The sequence below is a fragment of the Engraulis encrasicolus genome, chromosome 2 (genome assembly GCF_034702125.1).
Source record: "Engraulis encrasicolus isolate BLACKSEA-1 chromosome 2, IST_EnEncr_1.0, whole genome shotgun sequence".
Classification (NCBI taxonomy): domain Eukaryota; kingdom Metazoa; phylum Chordata; class Actinopteri; order Clupeiformes; family Engraulidae; genus Engraulis; species Engraulis encrasicolus.
The window spans coordinates 20,290,325-20,306,990 of record NC_085858.1 but is presented as its reverse complement, the minus strand read 5'-3'; the positions used below and the strand labels follow the sequence as shown (position 1 = coordinate 20,306,990).

Sequence of the window (16,666 nt, the reverse complement as noted above, 5' to 3'; positions counted from 1 at the left end):
AACAGTCCTGTCAAGAGGCCTATCACAGAACAGATTATGGTTTAGCGAACATAGCTTTCCCCATCTCATTAGTTTGAACTGAGTGTACAGCAGATGTGTCAAAAGTACATTGTGGTAAATTTGTGGTGTAATTACAACACTAGCACATGACATTACATAGCTGTTACACCATATAAGCTACTTCATAGATAGACTGTGGCTATGTCTCAAATGGCACACTTTTGTCAGTGCACTGACAGTCAGTGCATAGTGCACACAGTGCACTGAAGTTTTTAGTGCATAGTGTCGTGGAAAAAATTGAACACTATGCACTGTGCCCTCGCTGGAAGTAACGGCTGAGCATGGCATAAGCTCGACAAAATATGAGTTGGCTACTGTTTACAATGCACAGCGTCTGGTGTTTGTATTTCCATTTCCTTCACCCCAAAGGACCCCACAATCACACATACAATAATTTGGTTGGCATGAAAAGCTTGGTGTCCCATCAGTATTACTTACAGAATTAGGAGACTATTGACCAAACTCTTCTACTGAACTGAATGCCACATTTCCTCCATGTCATTGTCAACATGGCCGCTGTTTAGTGCGTACAGTGTCCATCATTCAAGCACTGCATTTTTCCGCCATTGTTAGGGGACCATCCTGGCACTTTCAGTGCACTGGCTCAACTGAAATTTTCAGCGTGAGCGCCCTAGGCACTGAAAAACAGTGCCCGAAGTGCACAAGTGTGTGATTTGAGACACAGCCTGTGTTGTAACGGAAAAACACTGAAAACCTAGGAAGGACCCACCACAAACTTGATCCAACCAGTGCAGAATTAGCTGATCGTTAGACAAGTATGTGGGTCTACTGGTTACTCAGACAAGTTACTTGTGTTGGAAGGAAACTGTTTCTTTTTTATTTTTACTTTTACTTTTACTTTTGACACCTCTGTACAGAAGTTTAGATCTACAGATATTTCCCTCTCTTTCAGGAATGCATTACGGCTCCATGGGCCCCTGGGACAGACAGCAAGAAAGGGCCCCCCTCCATGGGCCCCTGGGACAGACAACAAGAAAGGGCCCCCCTCCATGGGCCCCTGGGACAGACAACAAGAAAGGGCCCCCCTCCATGGGCCCCTGGGACAGACAGCAAGAAAGGGCCCCCCTCCAGGGGCCCCTGGGACAGACAGTAAGAAAGGGCCCTCCTCCATGGACCCCTGGGACAGACAGTAAGAAAGGGCCCCTCTCCATGGCATTGTGAGGTTCCAAAAGACTTGGGGTTCAGTGAAGATGTTAGAGCAATTACGTTTTTTTTTTACACCAAGGCTCCGCGACCCACCAGTTGAGAAACACTGTGTTAGAGAGTCTTCATTGTTGGGGCCTCTGGGGTTTCTCCCCCTGCAGTAATTTGTGCAGAAGGATGCCACTGTTATCTCTGATGACAGACAGATAGGCAGACACATGCACGTACATGGAGCCAGCAGAAGGGCCAATCTTTACAACACACACATACACACGCGCACACACACACACTGGCACCGCACCTACAGAGCATGAAAAGCAAACCGGCAAACAACATTTATTTACAAGTTCCTTTGCATGTTTTGAATATATGAGACATATTTACAAGGAGGCATTCATTTAGGACATCTGTTGATGACCTTTTATTTGCAAGGGAGTAGGTAACTCATGAAGAGCCATGTTCGATCATGTCACGCATACAGTAGTGCAAAGGAGGGATCCCTTGGGACAGCTTGGCAAGTGCAAGTGCAGGACGACGGGACACTCACAAAGACAGACAGGGTAGACCTCATCCCACCATACCTCCGGCTACTGCTCTCCGACTTCTTTGGTGAGATGATCACACTTACTGTACAACCAGTGTCAGGAGTAGCGCATTACAATTGCATTAGAGTACTTTCTGCAGGGGGAAACGCTGTCATATATACTAGTTACAATGCAAGTAATTTAATTTACAATACTTTTTTTTACTGTAACCTGGATATCAATGGTGTTCAGTGGGTCAGAAAGAAGTCATTTCTGAACCTTCTACTTTTAGTCTCCATGCTGACGAAACACACACTGGATTGAAAGTGAAAGAGTCATGACTCAGTTTGATTTACACTGTAAATTGCTAGATCCATGTTGAGCTATTTTGTCCAGAGTAACTAAATTAATGCAAAAGTAGTGTAATGCCTTACATTTTAAATAGGTCTATAGTTATATTGTAATGTAAGGGATTACTTTGAAAAGACTAACATGTAATCAGTGATGCATTACAGTTTTTGTGTAACTTGCCCAACGCATGCTTACAACTAGGCCTAATGTTCAGTTATATGCAGTGGTGATATGGCATGTGATGTGATACATGTGATGATTTATAACAATAATGAAACATGCTGAATTAATTTGCTCACCTCACCATGAAATAATTGTCATCGTGACTACAGCCATCAGCATCACATTACTTGACGACCTTGACATCCTTTGTGTATTTGACCTTTGTAAAACCTAATTGTACATTACTTTCTATTGCTAAGGCAGTGTTGTGGAAACTTCCGCACAGGTTTTTCTTTTTTTGCTCCTTATCTTTGTTGCACAGAACATGGTTTCTCATACCCTCATTAGATACTTTTAGAAGAGAAATGAACAATGTGTTCACTGAGGAATGTCATTGCTTTTAGATATATTTCACACAATTTTTAGCTCCTGTGTTTTAAATAAATTGATTTTTTTAATGTGAGAAGAGAATGTGAGAATGTTTGAATGGGACAGTCCTAATTCAATAAAGGTTCAAATGAAAATAAAATGGTCTGTGTAACGACCTAAAATAAACCTCTTCTACATTTTCTTCTCGGCTTCTACAGAAATGGGGATTTTTCTCCTTCTGATGCTCCTGTTCACAGGTCAGTGCAGCTTCACCTACGCCTGTTGGATGATAATGTTTTCATTTTTTGGGTCTAGGTTAGTGTCTTCAACTGTTATGTTGTATTTTTTCTGTTAGGTTGTGTTTATCAAATAATTTGAATCACATTAGTGGGACATACATTTTGTATTTTGAAAATGACAGTGACAGTAACAACAACTACAAGTTATAGGCCTATTTGAACATATGAATTGTGAAAAAGTGCAATGTTGCAATTGCAAAATGCAATTATGCAATTATCTCTGTGTCAAAATCATATCACATTTTAGTACATAAAGGCCCATGGGCGTAATTTCGGCATGGATATAAGGGACGCGTCCCCACCAATATCCAGCGATTATCGTTTGTCCGCACCAATTTGATCACTGGGGCTGGGGGGGATAAAACGCTCTCCCGTCTCATTCGCATTGCGGCGAAGAAAGGGTTAACCAAAAGTCCTTTGCCAAAGGCTGACGACCAATCTGATTGGCTGTGCCTTCCCCTTCTTTCACGTGAGACTCTAGGTTGTGTATGGTTGCTAGGAGGCAGGAGCGCCAAAAAAAAAAAAGAAGAAGCTGAGGTCTTTTCGGTAGGTTCTATCACTGCGCTAATCAGTGGTGTTACCACACGGTACGTCTTATTAAATTACTCTGGCAGGCTAACGTTCCAGAATCTTTGGTGCAACGTGGGTGACACGGGCACATGACTGCCAAGTGAGATGGCAGGCAAAAGAAAAAAAGTGGACATACTGAGCTACTTTTCAAAGAAATCTGTAAGTCACACTATCACTCGCTAATGAAATGACGTTTGGAACACAGCCCGTTAGCAGGGCAAACTCGTTATCTATGAATCAAGTTGTCTACGATGGCACAACTAACTGCAGAGACTGTTGTGCAGTTGAATATCCAATGGCTGTCAATATGTTAACCCTTTGAGGAGTAAGGAATTTCTAGAGGTGCTTCTAGAATTTTACTGGAACACTCTACAGCTCCCATAGACGTCTGTGTTAAAAATCTCGCAAAGACATTATGACATCATAATGAGAACTCAAAATTTGGGCAAAATTCTAATCACATATTTGTGATGGTACTCCTCCTGCAAATGATAGAATGTTTGTGACAGTGACACAATAACTCCTCGTCAACATAACACGAGGCAGATTTATCACGAGGGCGCCTTTGTAAAACGTCGGCGGGCACCTTAGCATAATGACAAACAAACAAAAAAAGCTATCCAACATTTTTCAATGAAATGGCATTCATGGCCCATTTTATTGTCCAGGTGACAGATCCAACATCACAACGCCACACTACAACACAGGCAGACGGCGATGGAGAGAAAGAGTCACAGGTGAAGTTGAACATTCGGGTGTATGATTTGATTGCTCGAGACATTTTTGGGAGATAATAGTCCATGGTCTGGCAACTAGCCGTCTTCCTCCCATACCTTCAGTGTGTGTGTGTATGTCAGTCAGGGCCGGTTCTGGCTTATTTGGCGCCCTAGGCGAGTTTGAGTTCTGGCGCCCCCCCCCCCCTTTTTTTTTATACCTTACAGAACACAAGAGTAATACCGGTAGTAAGCTTAACTAAATAGCATCAAGAACAATAACTGTTTTGCATCAAATGGATTTTGGACAGCCGACCAACACATCAGATTGAGTCGCATGAAAGTACCTTCACTGTGTGGTGTCTTGGATGTAATGGTGGTGGTGCCCCCAACCCCAGATGAGAGGGAGGTTATCAATGTGTTTGAATTGTAAAATGGAATTGAAATGCCAGGAGAGTGGTACAGTACATTTGCATGTCAAATGCATGTGTAGACAATAGGCCTACCAAGGAGGTCTGCATTGATAGCCTATCTACACTACCTACAGCAGTGTTTCCCAACCTTATTTGTCTCATGTACCCCCTAAGCCTTTTTGTTGTGCCAGGAGTACCCCCTAACTCATGTTATATATAACTAATGTTTTACATCACTTTTTCCATTGCAGTGTGACTATGTATTTGTTAAAATTACATTTTTCCAAGTACCCCCTGCAGTGTGCTCGCGTACCCCTAGTGGTACACGTACCCCTGGTTGGGAAACACTGACCTACAGCATCACAAAGCATGGCAGCATAACAATTTTAATAAGCTACACATTTGTGCTGTCTATGATTCCAAACCAATTTCATTTCTGTAGCCTACTGGAAATAGGGGTGCATTTGTGAGTAGGAGAATGAGAAGGGGGCTATCTATGTGTTTGAACCGGAGGGACAGGGTGAGAGAAAGGGAGAAAAGCTGTCACGCTTTTGAATTTCATTATATACAAAATATAGTAAATAGCCTCACTTGTCTGCAATACTACATCACTCAGCATGAAAACATGCTGTGCATGGTTCTCTTACATGATTAATGTAGGCCTATATGTCATTCTGGTCTGGAAACAATGTTTTTTTAAGCTTACAACAAGCAGGTAATTCATTCAAGTGGATGGAAGGAGATATGGCAGCTAAACTTGTTTTAAACATGGCACCAGTCTTACTTTACATTGCTGGTCAACCTAAGCAAGTATTATGATGTCAGGTGGGTGTTAGTGAGTAGGCTACTAACAGCTACTTTACTGGATTTCATTGCTTGGCATACTTGGCTAATGTTAGCATGCTAACTAGCGATTTCTCAGATCAAAAGCAAAGCTCTTTTTCCCTCTAATTCCAAACAGTAGCCTCATAACTATTAGGCTTTACATTACCACAAACGGTTTCTGATTAAACCACATACTTCCAAAACACCCTCTGCAACTCCTGCATCATGCAATGACTGGTTTAATGAGAACATAACAATTCCACCCAGCAGAGCAGCTTTGCTGTTCTCGCTTGCCCTTTGTCTGTCTCTTGAATGAGTGTCCAAATTCAAAATAGATCGCACGCTGTCACTCGTCCCGCCCCCTTTCTCAGGACTGTCTGTTTATTGGTTCACAGACTTCCCAGAGACAGTTGAAAGCGATATTACTATTGGCTGAGGGGCGCTTTGCCGTGAGGAGCGCTTTCGCCACGCTTTGTTGATTGCGACTTCATAAAAAAACCTCCATATCGCAAAATTACGCATTGGAGAGCGCCATTTCGGCGCCCCTTCTTCACATTGCGCTCTAGGCGACTGTCTAGCCGGCCTATGCTTATAACCGGCCCTGGTGTGCGTGTGTGTGTGCCTGTCGCGTTTGAGAGTTCCATTGGCGCACGGCACGTGCATATGGCAAGCCGTTTTAACATATAATAGCCAGAATGGATATGTGTTGCAGTTGCGCATGGAAATGTTCCGTTTCTCCGATGACGTTTTTTTTTTTTTTTTTTTTAGCTTCCCCAACAGTCTTGCTGTAGCGCCGCCTATGTGTAGGCCTACCTTATGTTAAGAAAGCTATGACATATGAAACTTATAGGTAGGCCTATTTGGCAGATATTTACTAATACTGTAGCTGTATATTTGAAAATCTGAATTGGAAAAGTCAGTGCCTCACCAGCCATAAACACCAGCGCATAATACACCATTGCAGAAGGAAAGTTCATTGTTTAAATATAAATCACTTAGGCTAACTGCATGCTGTATAGTTGAAAATAAAGTAGGCCTACATTTTTTCTGTTATTGTAATGTTTTGTTTCATGGATACCCGTTTCATGGCAGAAGTAAACAGACATGTAAACTATCAATGTGTGACATTGATTGATTCGGTTGTACACCGACTGAAGGTATATCATTTGTAGCAGTTTTGGGGGGTGGGGGTGGGGGGATTAGGTCCCTGTCCCCACCAATGTCAAAGCCAAAGTTACACCCTTGTAAAGGCCTTTACATTTTTAATTCTACCGTACACTGGTATTTTACTAGTTAGTCATTGGAGTTTGGCGTCTCCTATTGTCCGCTAATGGAGAATTATACCACGGCAGGGTTGAATTTCCCATTGTGATCCATTAAATGTAATGTTGATTATTTTGCACACCAATTAACCCCTTAAGACGCGGCTTTATACATTTGTTGTTACCAGTATGGTAATGACCAAGTTGTGGTGCATTACTAAAAGGCCTGTGTTGTGTCATAGTATTTTAGTGCTATGGTAGTTACATTTCAATGTCTATAACATAGTGGTGTGGATCGGCACTGCCCTCACGATCCGATTCGATCACGATTCGGGAGGTAGCGATCCGATTCGATTCGATTCGATCCGATTCTATGCCATTCGATCCGATCCGATCCGACTCAATTCTACAATGCATTGCAATGCATTACATTTCTACTGAAAGCAAAGCAAATGTTTCATCAGTTATGATGAGGCAAAACAAGTCGTCAGATACTGAGCAACAATTTATTGGCTGTTTTCTGGATCAGTCTGGATCAATCTGTATCAGTCTTGCAATGCTTTGAAGTACTTTTATCTAATTTAACATTCATTTGCTCTCGAAATTTCCACGGAGGTAATTGAAACTTAAAAAAAATGGCGCATCGATCCTGGAACTTGCCGCATCGATCCTGGATCGTCCATGCCCCGCATTGGATTGGATCGCCGAAACGATCATTGTTGACACCACTACTATAACAGCGTGCCACTGGAGGTACAGCGCGCATTAAGGAGCTACGTATTCCCAGTTTTCTGACCACATGACACTTGTGTATCAATGCGGCAAGTAACGTTCTAATAGGTGCAAAGGTTGCAAGCATCACACGATGAATTGACACGTCACATCATACATATGGAAACACGCAGAACATTGGGGCGACTCGCCCCTGTCAGCTTTGAACGTAGGTCGTGTGAGGTCTCCAAATGTGTTTCTTTTCTAAGCTTGTGTGGTATCGGATGCGGTGCCATGTTACGGCTGTTTGGTTTGGGGTGCCTTGAAAATTTTAATGAATTGAAAGGGTGCCTCGCCTAAAAAAAGGTGGAGAAACACTGGGTTAGACAACCAAATGTGATAGAACAAACAACTGGGTCTGGGCCATATTACCAACCTCCAGTTTAGAATAAGTATCGGCAGTTTGCCAGTAAATTATGAAAAGACGCAACTTGAGGTGGAAGAAAGTAGTTGTACTTCAAGCTTTTGTTTTAGCCAAGCATGGAAATTATTCCCAAAATAAATGTCAGACAAATGTGGCAACCGTGGTGTAAGTGGGATAATTGACTTCACAGCGTTCGGATATAGAAAAATAATGCACTTCGAGGAGTAACGGCCACTCCACGTCGCATCATGGCCAGATTACCACCTCGGCGTGCATTATTTTTCTATAGCCGAACTAACACCATGTCGTCAGTCATCCCTTACATATTTAGTGCTTCCTCTGTCTTTAATCTGAATGTCTGATGTCTGTGCTGCCCTGTTCATGGGTCCACCCTCTTCACAGAAAAAATACCAATTTTAATATTATTCTGGAAGAGCTGAAATTAACTTAATTCAGGTTATATTTGATCCCACTCAAAAATGGTGATAATTTTACTATTTGGTCCTTGTAACATCTCATCTTTAATTCTACTCAATATTGTGTAAACATCTAGAATTGAAAACAATGGCCACCTGCAGAATTTTACCCTGACTTTTGACCATGTTATAGTAGTTTGGTTCTCCACAGAGTTGCAAATACTCTACTTGGATTCATTACATTATTACATTACATTACATTGCATTTGGCAGACGCTTTATAACCAAAGCGACTTTCAGAAGAGGACATAATCAAGCCAACATCACAAGCAAATACAAAGTGCACAGGAGATATACAGAACAACAAGTGCAAATTACAAAGAGGGGTTAGTTGTTGTTTTTTTTTTCTTTTTTTAATAAAGAGGAAATAACGAGAACACACACACACAAACACACACTCACAAACTAAACTAAACTAAACATCATGTCAGGATTCTGCCCTGGGGCAAGGCCAGTTCAATCATTAGTCTAGTAGATTCTCTCGAAAGAGGAATGTCTTTAGTTGTTTCTTGAAGGCTGCAAGAGAGGTGCTTAGTCTTGCTGCCTCTGGGTTATAAATTTACTCTGAAAGTGACACCACATTTTACTGTGTTCTCATGTAAGAATGAGGCTTTTCTTTTGTTGGTGTGGCTGGCTCTTACGCTGGCCCTTATAATGGCAGACCAAGTGAACAAGGATATAAAGTGTGACACATGGCTTTTGCAGTCCATTTCATTGGTGTTCAAACATTGAAAGTCTTGTCTTCTCTTGTGTCAACACTAAACCTTCCCCAACTCTTTGTGTGTGTGTGTGTGTGTGTGTGTGTGTGTGTGTGTGTGTGTGTGTGTGTGTGTGTGTGTGTGTGTGTGTGTGTGTGTTTGTGTGTGTGTGTTTGTGTGTGTGTGTGCGCCCGCGTGCGTCCATGTGTGTGTCTGTACCCTTTTTCCCCTCTCAGGTGTGTGCCGTCTCTTCTCCTCTATGCCACGTCAGTTCCATGTGGTGAAAGAAAGCAAGACCTGGCTAGAAGCCCAGCGGTACTGCAGGGAGAACTTCGTTGACCTCGCCACCATAGATGACATGGCAGAAATAGAGAAGATCACGATTGCAATGCAGAATGCAGACGTTGTGCTGGTGGAAGTGGGGGCTTGGATTGGGCTGAAGAATGGGAATAGTGTTAAGTGGCGCTGGTCGGAGGATAGGGCTCTCCATAGAGATAATGAGCCTGAGTTCAGAAACTGGGCTGAAGGCCAGCCAGATAACATACCTGTTATGGAGGAGTGTGTGGCCATGAACGGGAGGGGAGGGTGGCACAATTACAATTGCCTCGACAGCCGACGTTTTGTCTGTTGCAATGGTGAGACCATTGTTATTGGCTCATTCAGTCTTTAATGCAGATTTTCACATGATGTAGGCAAAGCTGTTTGTTGCATTTTTTTCTGTCATTACAGTTGTGCCACTTTTCATTACCACAGGTAGAGACACATTTGCGCTGGTACAAGAAAGAAAGAACTGGCTAGATGCTCAGAGATACTGCAGAGAGAGATACACAGACTTGGCCAGCGTGAGAAACGAGATAGAGAACCTAATTGTCAATCACGTTAGAGGACCAGCAGATGGACATGATGAAGACACCTGGATCGGCCTGTTCACAGACTCATGGGAGTGGTCAGATGGCAGCAACTCCTCCTTCCGCCACTGGTACTCTGGAGAGCCCAACTATGCTAATGAAAATGGAGACTGTGCAGAAATGTTTCTTTCTGGTCAGTGGAATGATGAATCCTGTAACCAACATAAAATCTTCATCTGCTCTGGTGAGTTCTTCTCTGGCTATCACAAACAGCAAAGCTCAAATAAGGTTCTTTTCCACTAGCCTGAAAATCATCGACAACGTTCAAATCTTTTCGAGACTTGGTCTGACCAAGAGCATGACAATTAACGTTTCCCAAACGGCATGGTTGACCTGCCTCTCTTGGTTTGCTATGGTTGTTTGCTTATCGACAAAGTGGGAGGAGTTCCCGTATATGCGGGAACTCAGAAAGTACTTGCATTGCTCTTCACCTGACTAGTTACAACGCTGAAAGTGTTGCGCCACTAGGATGGCACAGCCTGGCTAATTTTCCACTGCCCTTTACTTTCTGTGGTTTACGCCCACGTCCTGTAACTAGTGGATCTATCCCCGTGTCTCATATCGCACACTTGTACACTTCGGACACTATGTTTCAGTGCGTACGGCGCTCACACTGACATTTTCGGTAAATTCAGTGCACTGAGAGTGCCTGGATGATGCCCTAACAACGGCCAAAAACGCAGTGCTGGAACGATGAAGACTGCACACACTAGACAGCCACCATGTTAATGAATAATGAAATAATATTAATGAAATGGAAGAAACGTGGCCTTCAAATTCAGTAGAAAAGTTTGGTCAACAGTCTCCTACTTCTGTAAGTGATGTTACTGAGACACCAACCTTTTCATGCGAAGCTAAGTATTGTATGCAAGATAGTTGAAATTTGCGGTGAAGGAAATATTAATACAAGCAGTGACGCTGTGCATTGTAAACAGTAGCCAACTGATATTTTGGTGAGCTAATGCTATGCTCACCCGTCACTTCCAGTGAGGGCACAGCATAGTGCTCAAACTTTTTCACGACAAAACACCTCAGTGCACTGTGTGCACTATGCACTAACGGTCAGTGCACTGACACAAGTGGACGATATGAGACACAGGGTGTCTATGGCGATCCATAAGCTGCCATTGTTGTGTAAAAAATGGAATGTGATTAGCTGAACTCTTACTTCCACGGCTCTGGTTGAAGTCATGCTTGTCAGTTCAATGGTGAACAGTTAACCTTGTTAGACCAGGAGCCCAGGGGGGTCAGCCTAGTTGGGAAGGTTACCAATTTTTATGGGTACTATGATGTCTGGTATGGTCCCCAGATAGAGGAACAGCACGTCTGCCGGGTTCCCTCTGGTGGGTGTGGCCAGGGGGGCTGTAAAACTGGCACCCCAAAAATGGGCTAGATCAGTTGGTGAGGTTACCACTTGGAACCTGTTGTAAATTGTTCATCATAGTCCCCTGATAGAGAAATGACCACTGCCAGACATTTTTAGTGGTGGGTTACCCCCGGCAGACGCCCCCGTATGATGACACCCCCAAAAATGGGCTAGATCAGTTGGTGAGGTTACCACTTGGAACCTGTTGTAAATTGTTTGAGATGGTCCCCTGATTGAGGAATGGCCACTGCCAGACGTTTTTGATGGTGGGCGGGGCTTGCCAGACATCATTAATTGGGCGGTAAAAAATGGGCTAGATCAGCTGGTGAGGTTACCTCTTGAAACCTATCATGAATTGTTCATCATGCTCCCCTAATAGAGAAATGACCACTGGCAGACATTTTCAGTGGTGGGGGACCCCCGCCAGACGCCCCAATATGATGACACCTCCCAATATAGGCAAGGTCATTCACATAAGGTTTGAACCAGACATGGTACAAAAGACAAACGACACACCACTTTTTTTTAGATAATTCCAATTGGGGAATTGATTGGAAGGGTCAACATGTTCATAGAAACTTGTTGTGGGTACTTTTTAGGACAAAAATGACTTTTCTTTAACAAATATTACAAATCCGGGCAGGAACCAGTTTGTAGGCTTTCAAAATCAATGGAAAGATGACGTGTTTCTGACTTAAAAGTGCATTTTGTAGGATGGTGGCCAGAATATTTAATTAATATTCACTATTATGACCAAAGTACAATAGGTTTTGCAGCTTAAGATGTTGAGGAGATCCCCCTTTACATGAAAAGTGTAATTTCCCCAATCATAATGAATACTTAGAATTTGATGGTGGTGGTAAACATTCATAAAAGGTAGGCTAATATTTGTGAATGGGACCAATTCAGGGACCAATTACGCTGACATTGAAGGCCTGTGAATTATAGGCCTACCAAGAAATTGCACAACTATGCACTACTGCACCACTATACAGCAGTTCTGAAGATTTAGAAGTAAAATACTTAAAAGGGGTATGCCACTATTTTGGGGCTGCATGCAGTTAAAATCGTTGCCCTGGATTTATAAAGGTGGTAAAATGTCTTATTTTTCATGTTAGGTGTTGTCTAGTTTTAAGGAGCGAGTAAGTATCTAAGCTGGTGAGACTCAATGGATCACACATGCTACTGTGATCCATTGACTCTCACTAGCTTAGCGATATACTCCCTCTTTTAACTTGTCTTAAAGCAAGATAACGCCTAACATGAAAAATAAGACACTTTACCACCTTTATAAACCCTGGCAAACGATTTTAACTGTATTAAGCCCCAAATTAGTGACATGCCCCTTTAACATAGGCATATACAGGAGGACCAACAGACAGACATTAAAGCGCAAGACAGGACCAGTAACAGTATACAAGTACTAAGAAATACTTGTTGTTCCAGTTATCAAGTCACAACATTTGGAAGCAGCAGAGTGTGTTGCATATTGCAGGTGCCCAGGCAGTTGTTGTGAGTATTGTAGTCACATACGTATGAACGGCCATCTAGGTACTTTGCTCGTGAATGTGTGTTAAGCCCCTTATTGGGGGAAAACAAATTGAATGTCTCATTAACTTACATGCTACATCGCCTAGCCTAAATGAACACAGTCCATGCTTCAGCCACGGCTATTTGGCTATAGGCCTATTATTTATATATATATATATATATATATATATAAATATTATATATTTGAATAGCCGGCAACACAACACATTTTCGGCATGTTGAGCATGAACAACGCTAGTCTACAGGTCAATTGACTTGCATTGGCTTCCCCCTCAATGTTTTCAACCAAAAGGGGTGTAATGCACATGACAAAAGTCACACCATTTATGCGTATAGTGCAGTTCCATGTATGTTTGTGTGTGTGCGAGTGCGTGCACACAGTCTTTTCCTTGGGGGCAGCAGCAACAAGAAGACATGTATGGTGTTAAGAAGACTGCATGCATGTCCTGTTTTGCCTTGTTCTCCAGCTTATCAAATTGACCTCCATTAGGTGTTAAGGAGTGGCTTAATTGATGGCACCTCACTCTGCAATCAAGCTGCCTTTAAAAGCTGAAGGAACTGACGGTTCTTCATAGGTGCTCTATTTGGACCTGTGGCTGCTGCCGCACCAGTCAGGGTTTTTGTATTTAGGCATTATGATTTGGACTTTGTTTAATATTAAGTTTGTTAACGTCTTATCCTGGTGTACTTTAACAAAACCCCACAGGTTGGGTAACTTTTAAAAGATGTGTGTTGTCCTTCAAGGTTAAGATTTGGTTCTGTTCTTAACCCCATAGAGCATGTTCATGTGGGGGCATAATAATGGTGTGTTGTATGTTACAGGGCCCAGCCAGTCCTTGTGAATACTGCAGGTAAAGATGCAGTCACTGTGCACACCAATTCCATAGGTAGGCTATAGGTGTGTGTCTATCTGTGCAAACATGTAAAAAAAAGGCATCAAGAAAGTTGTTTTAGTGGGGGTCATCTGTGTTCTAGGGCCAATCCCAATCCTTGCAAGTATTTCTCCTCCCATCCATCATGAACATTGTGCTCAGCTAGTGCCACTCATTCAAGTCGTCTCATAATGTGCTCTGTGCAAGTAGGTTTGCTGTGTCCCCTACCACAGTCCACAGCATGGAGGGGATGCTAGGAGACATGCCAGTACATCAAGGGACATGGATGAGGCCATAGGAGAGTTTGCAATCCAGCAGCGGAATACAACAGCAGTGTAGAAATGGGATTGGCCTTAGAACACAGATGACCCCCACTAAAACAACTTTCTTGATGCCTTTGCACTGTTTGCTATATGAACAAGAAGAGGTCCTGGGAGGGTGAATGAATTTATTATTGGATGTCTGACATGCCCTTCAAAGCACTTCATGATGCATTATGGTTGGTAGTAATTTAACAGGATAGGGAGGATTTCTTTGTCAGTGTCAAATGTTCAGTTGTTTTTTATTTGTTCACTTAATTATTTCTCAATACTTATATACTGTTACAAGCCCTGTCTTCCACTTCAATGTCTGTCTGTTAATGTCAGTCCTGTGTATGCCAATGTCGAGTATTTTGATACTAAATCTTCAGAACTGCTGGAAAGTGGGAATTTCACATTGCTGTTTCTTAGTACAATTCACAGGCCTTCAATGTCAGCGTAATTTCTCCATGCATTACTTAAAGGTGCACCAGAGTAATATTTTCAGTTGTTTATTTCCCAGAATTCATACCGCCCATTCAAAATGTTACCTTTTTTATGAATACTTACCAACATCAAATTCTAGTATTCATTATGATTTATCATTAAAGTATTCATTATGACTAGGAAAATTGCACTTTCCATTGTTCTCCATTGTCTGCCATTTTGAAAGAGACATTTAAGCAGCAAAACGTACTGTACTTTGTTCATAATGATACATATTGGTTTATTATTTTGTAAATATTAATGAAATATTCTGGCCACCATTGTACACAATGCACTTTTAAGTCAGAAACATGTCATATTTGCATTGATTTTGAAAGCCTACAAACTGGTTCCTGCCCGGATTTGTAATATTTGTTAAATTAAAGTCATTTTTGTCCTGAAAAGTACCCACAACAAGTTTCTATGAACATGTTGACCCTTCCAATCAATTCCCCACGTTGGAATTATCTAAAAAAAAGTGGTGTGTTGTTTGTCTTTTGTACCATGTCTGGTTCAAACCTTATGTGAATGACCTTGCCTATATTGGGGGGTGTCATTGTATTGGGGCGTCTGGCGGGGGTCCCCCACCACTGAAAATGTCTGCCAGTGGTCATTTCTCTATCAGGGGAATATGATGAACAATTCATGATAGGTTTCAAGAGGTAACCTCACCAGCTGATCTAGCCCATTTTTTACCCCCCAATTAATGATGTCTGGCAAGCCCCGCCCACCATCAAAAACGTCTGGCAGTGGCCATTCCTCAATCAGGGGACCATCTCAAACAATTTACAACAGGTTCCAAGTGGTAACCTCACCAACTGATCTAGCCCATTTTTGGGGGTGTCATCATACGGGGGCGTCTGCCGGGGGTAACCCACCACTAAAAATGTCTGGCAGTGGTCATTTCTCTATCAGGGGACTATGATGAACAATTTACAACAGGTTCCAAGTGGTAACCTCACCAACTGATCTAGCCCATTTTTGGGGTGCCAGTTTTACAGCCCCCCTGGCCACACCCACCAGAGGGAACCCGGCAGACGTGCTGTTCCTCTATCTGGGGACCATACCAGACATCATAGTACCCATAAAAATTGGTAACCTTCCCAACTAGGCTGACCCCCCTGGGCTCCTGGTCTATGTGGCTGGTACTGGTATCTGGTCTGGCTCATGGAATAAGACATTTCATGTGTTTCTCTGTGCATTTCCCTTGTGTAGATGTCATGGTTCGAAGGACTCAGATGGTGAGAGTGCATCTGGAGGCGGAACCTCATGTGGATGTGAACGATCCTATGGTGCAGGCGGCCTTCCTCCAGCAGGTGAGCCGCCACCCCTGTATTACATTACATTACATTACATTACACTTAGCAGACACTTTTATCCGAATCGACACTCACTGTGTTTTCATTGTGTTTACCTGTCACCCAGTTATTTAACTCTCTGGACTGTGGGGAGACCCACAATTTGACCTGCGGTAACTTTTAACCCTATTCAGACTGGGCTTTTTTGGCATTCCTGGGCCTGGGGGGCGGGCTCTTTTGACACCCCCCCCCCCATAACTCATGAACGGAATACAGTATGACTATGAAACTTGGGGGAGATGATCTACATATGGACATCTATGAATGACATCATTTTTGTTTAATTATCTATTATTATGATGTCATTATGACATCATTATCTTATTATGTCCAAAATCTCGCCATAATGGATTTTCCAACAAATTTAGGTAATGCACTAATGGAAATAACAAAAAAATCTGAAAATATATGGCATCATAGATAGGGTTAAGCTGCCTTGAAATTTGCCTGTCGCTACATGAAAAGGGACCATGATCTGTATGTATTTCACTGAATGACCTCTGGTTATCTAAAATGACTTCTGGTTCTCTTCTTCAGATTGGGCAGAGACAGAAGGAGAAGGGGTTACCAGCAAATACCAAGCTGAGCTGGAGCAAGCAACCCGATGGAAAGGTGTTCCACAAGGAGAAGAATGGCAAGAAGAAGAAGAAGAAGAGAGATGAGCTTTAAACACACTTTGAGTTTGTTTACTCTTAATATCTCTGCTTTGAGCTTATATAGAAAAATACTCACAGACGGCACAACACGTGCAGCACTGCAGAGGAGAGTTGATTGGGGGTTCTTCATCTTCCTGTTTTGTTTCTGG

General features: G+C 42.5%; 1 protein-coding gene across 1 annotated transcript; it reads left to right on the top strand.

The window, feature by feature from the left end:
• The first annotated feature begins 1,668 nt into the window (after positions 1 to 1,668).
• LOC134461216 (macrophage mannose receptor 1-like) lies at positions 1,669 to 16,666 on the top strand. Its single transcript, XM_063213992.1, has 6 exons — positions 1,669 to 1,833; positions 2,849 to 2,887; positions 9,258 to 9,656; positions 9,775 to 10,113; positions 15,719 to 15,819; positions 16,399 to 16,666. The coding sequence occupies exons 1-6, from the start codon at positions 1,671 to 1,673 to the stop codon at positions 16,528 to 16,530; spliced, it is 1,173 nt and encodes a 390-aa protein (XP_063070062.1). The 5' UTR covers positions 1,669 to 1,670; the 3' UTR covers positions 16,531 to 16,666.

Excerpts from the sequence above, each read along its gene's own strand:
- LOC134461216 (XM_063213992.1), top strand. The coding sequence starts at position 1,671 with ATGAAGAGCCATGTTCGATCATGTCACGCATACAGTAGTGCAAAGGAG. Across the intron at positions 1,834-2,848 it reads ACTGCTCTCCGACTTCTTTG|AAATGGGGATTTTTCTCCTT; the intron begins GTGAGATGATCA and ends CGGCTTCTACAG. Across the intron at positions 10,114-15,718 it reads TAAAATCTTCATCTGCTCTG|ATGTCATGGTTCGAAGGACT; the intron begins GTGAGTTCTTCT and ends TCCCTTGTGTAG.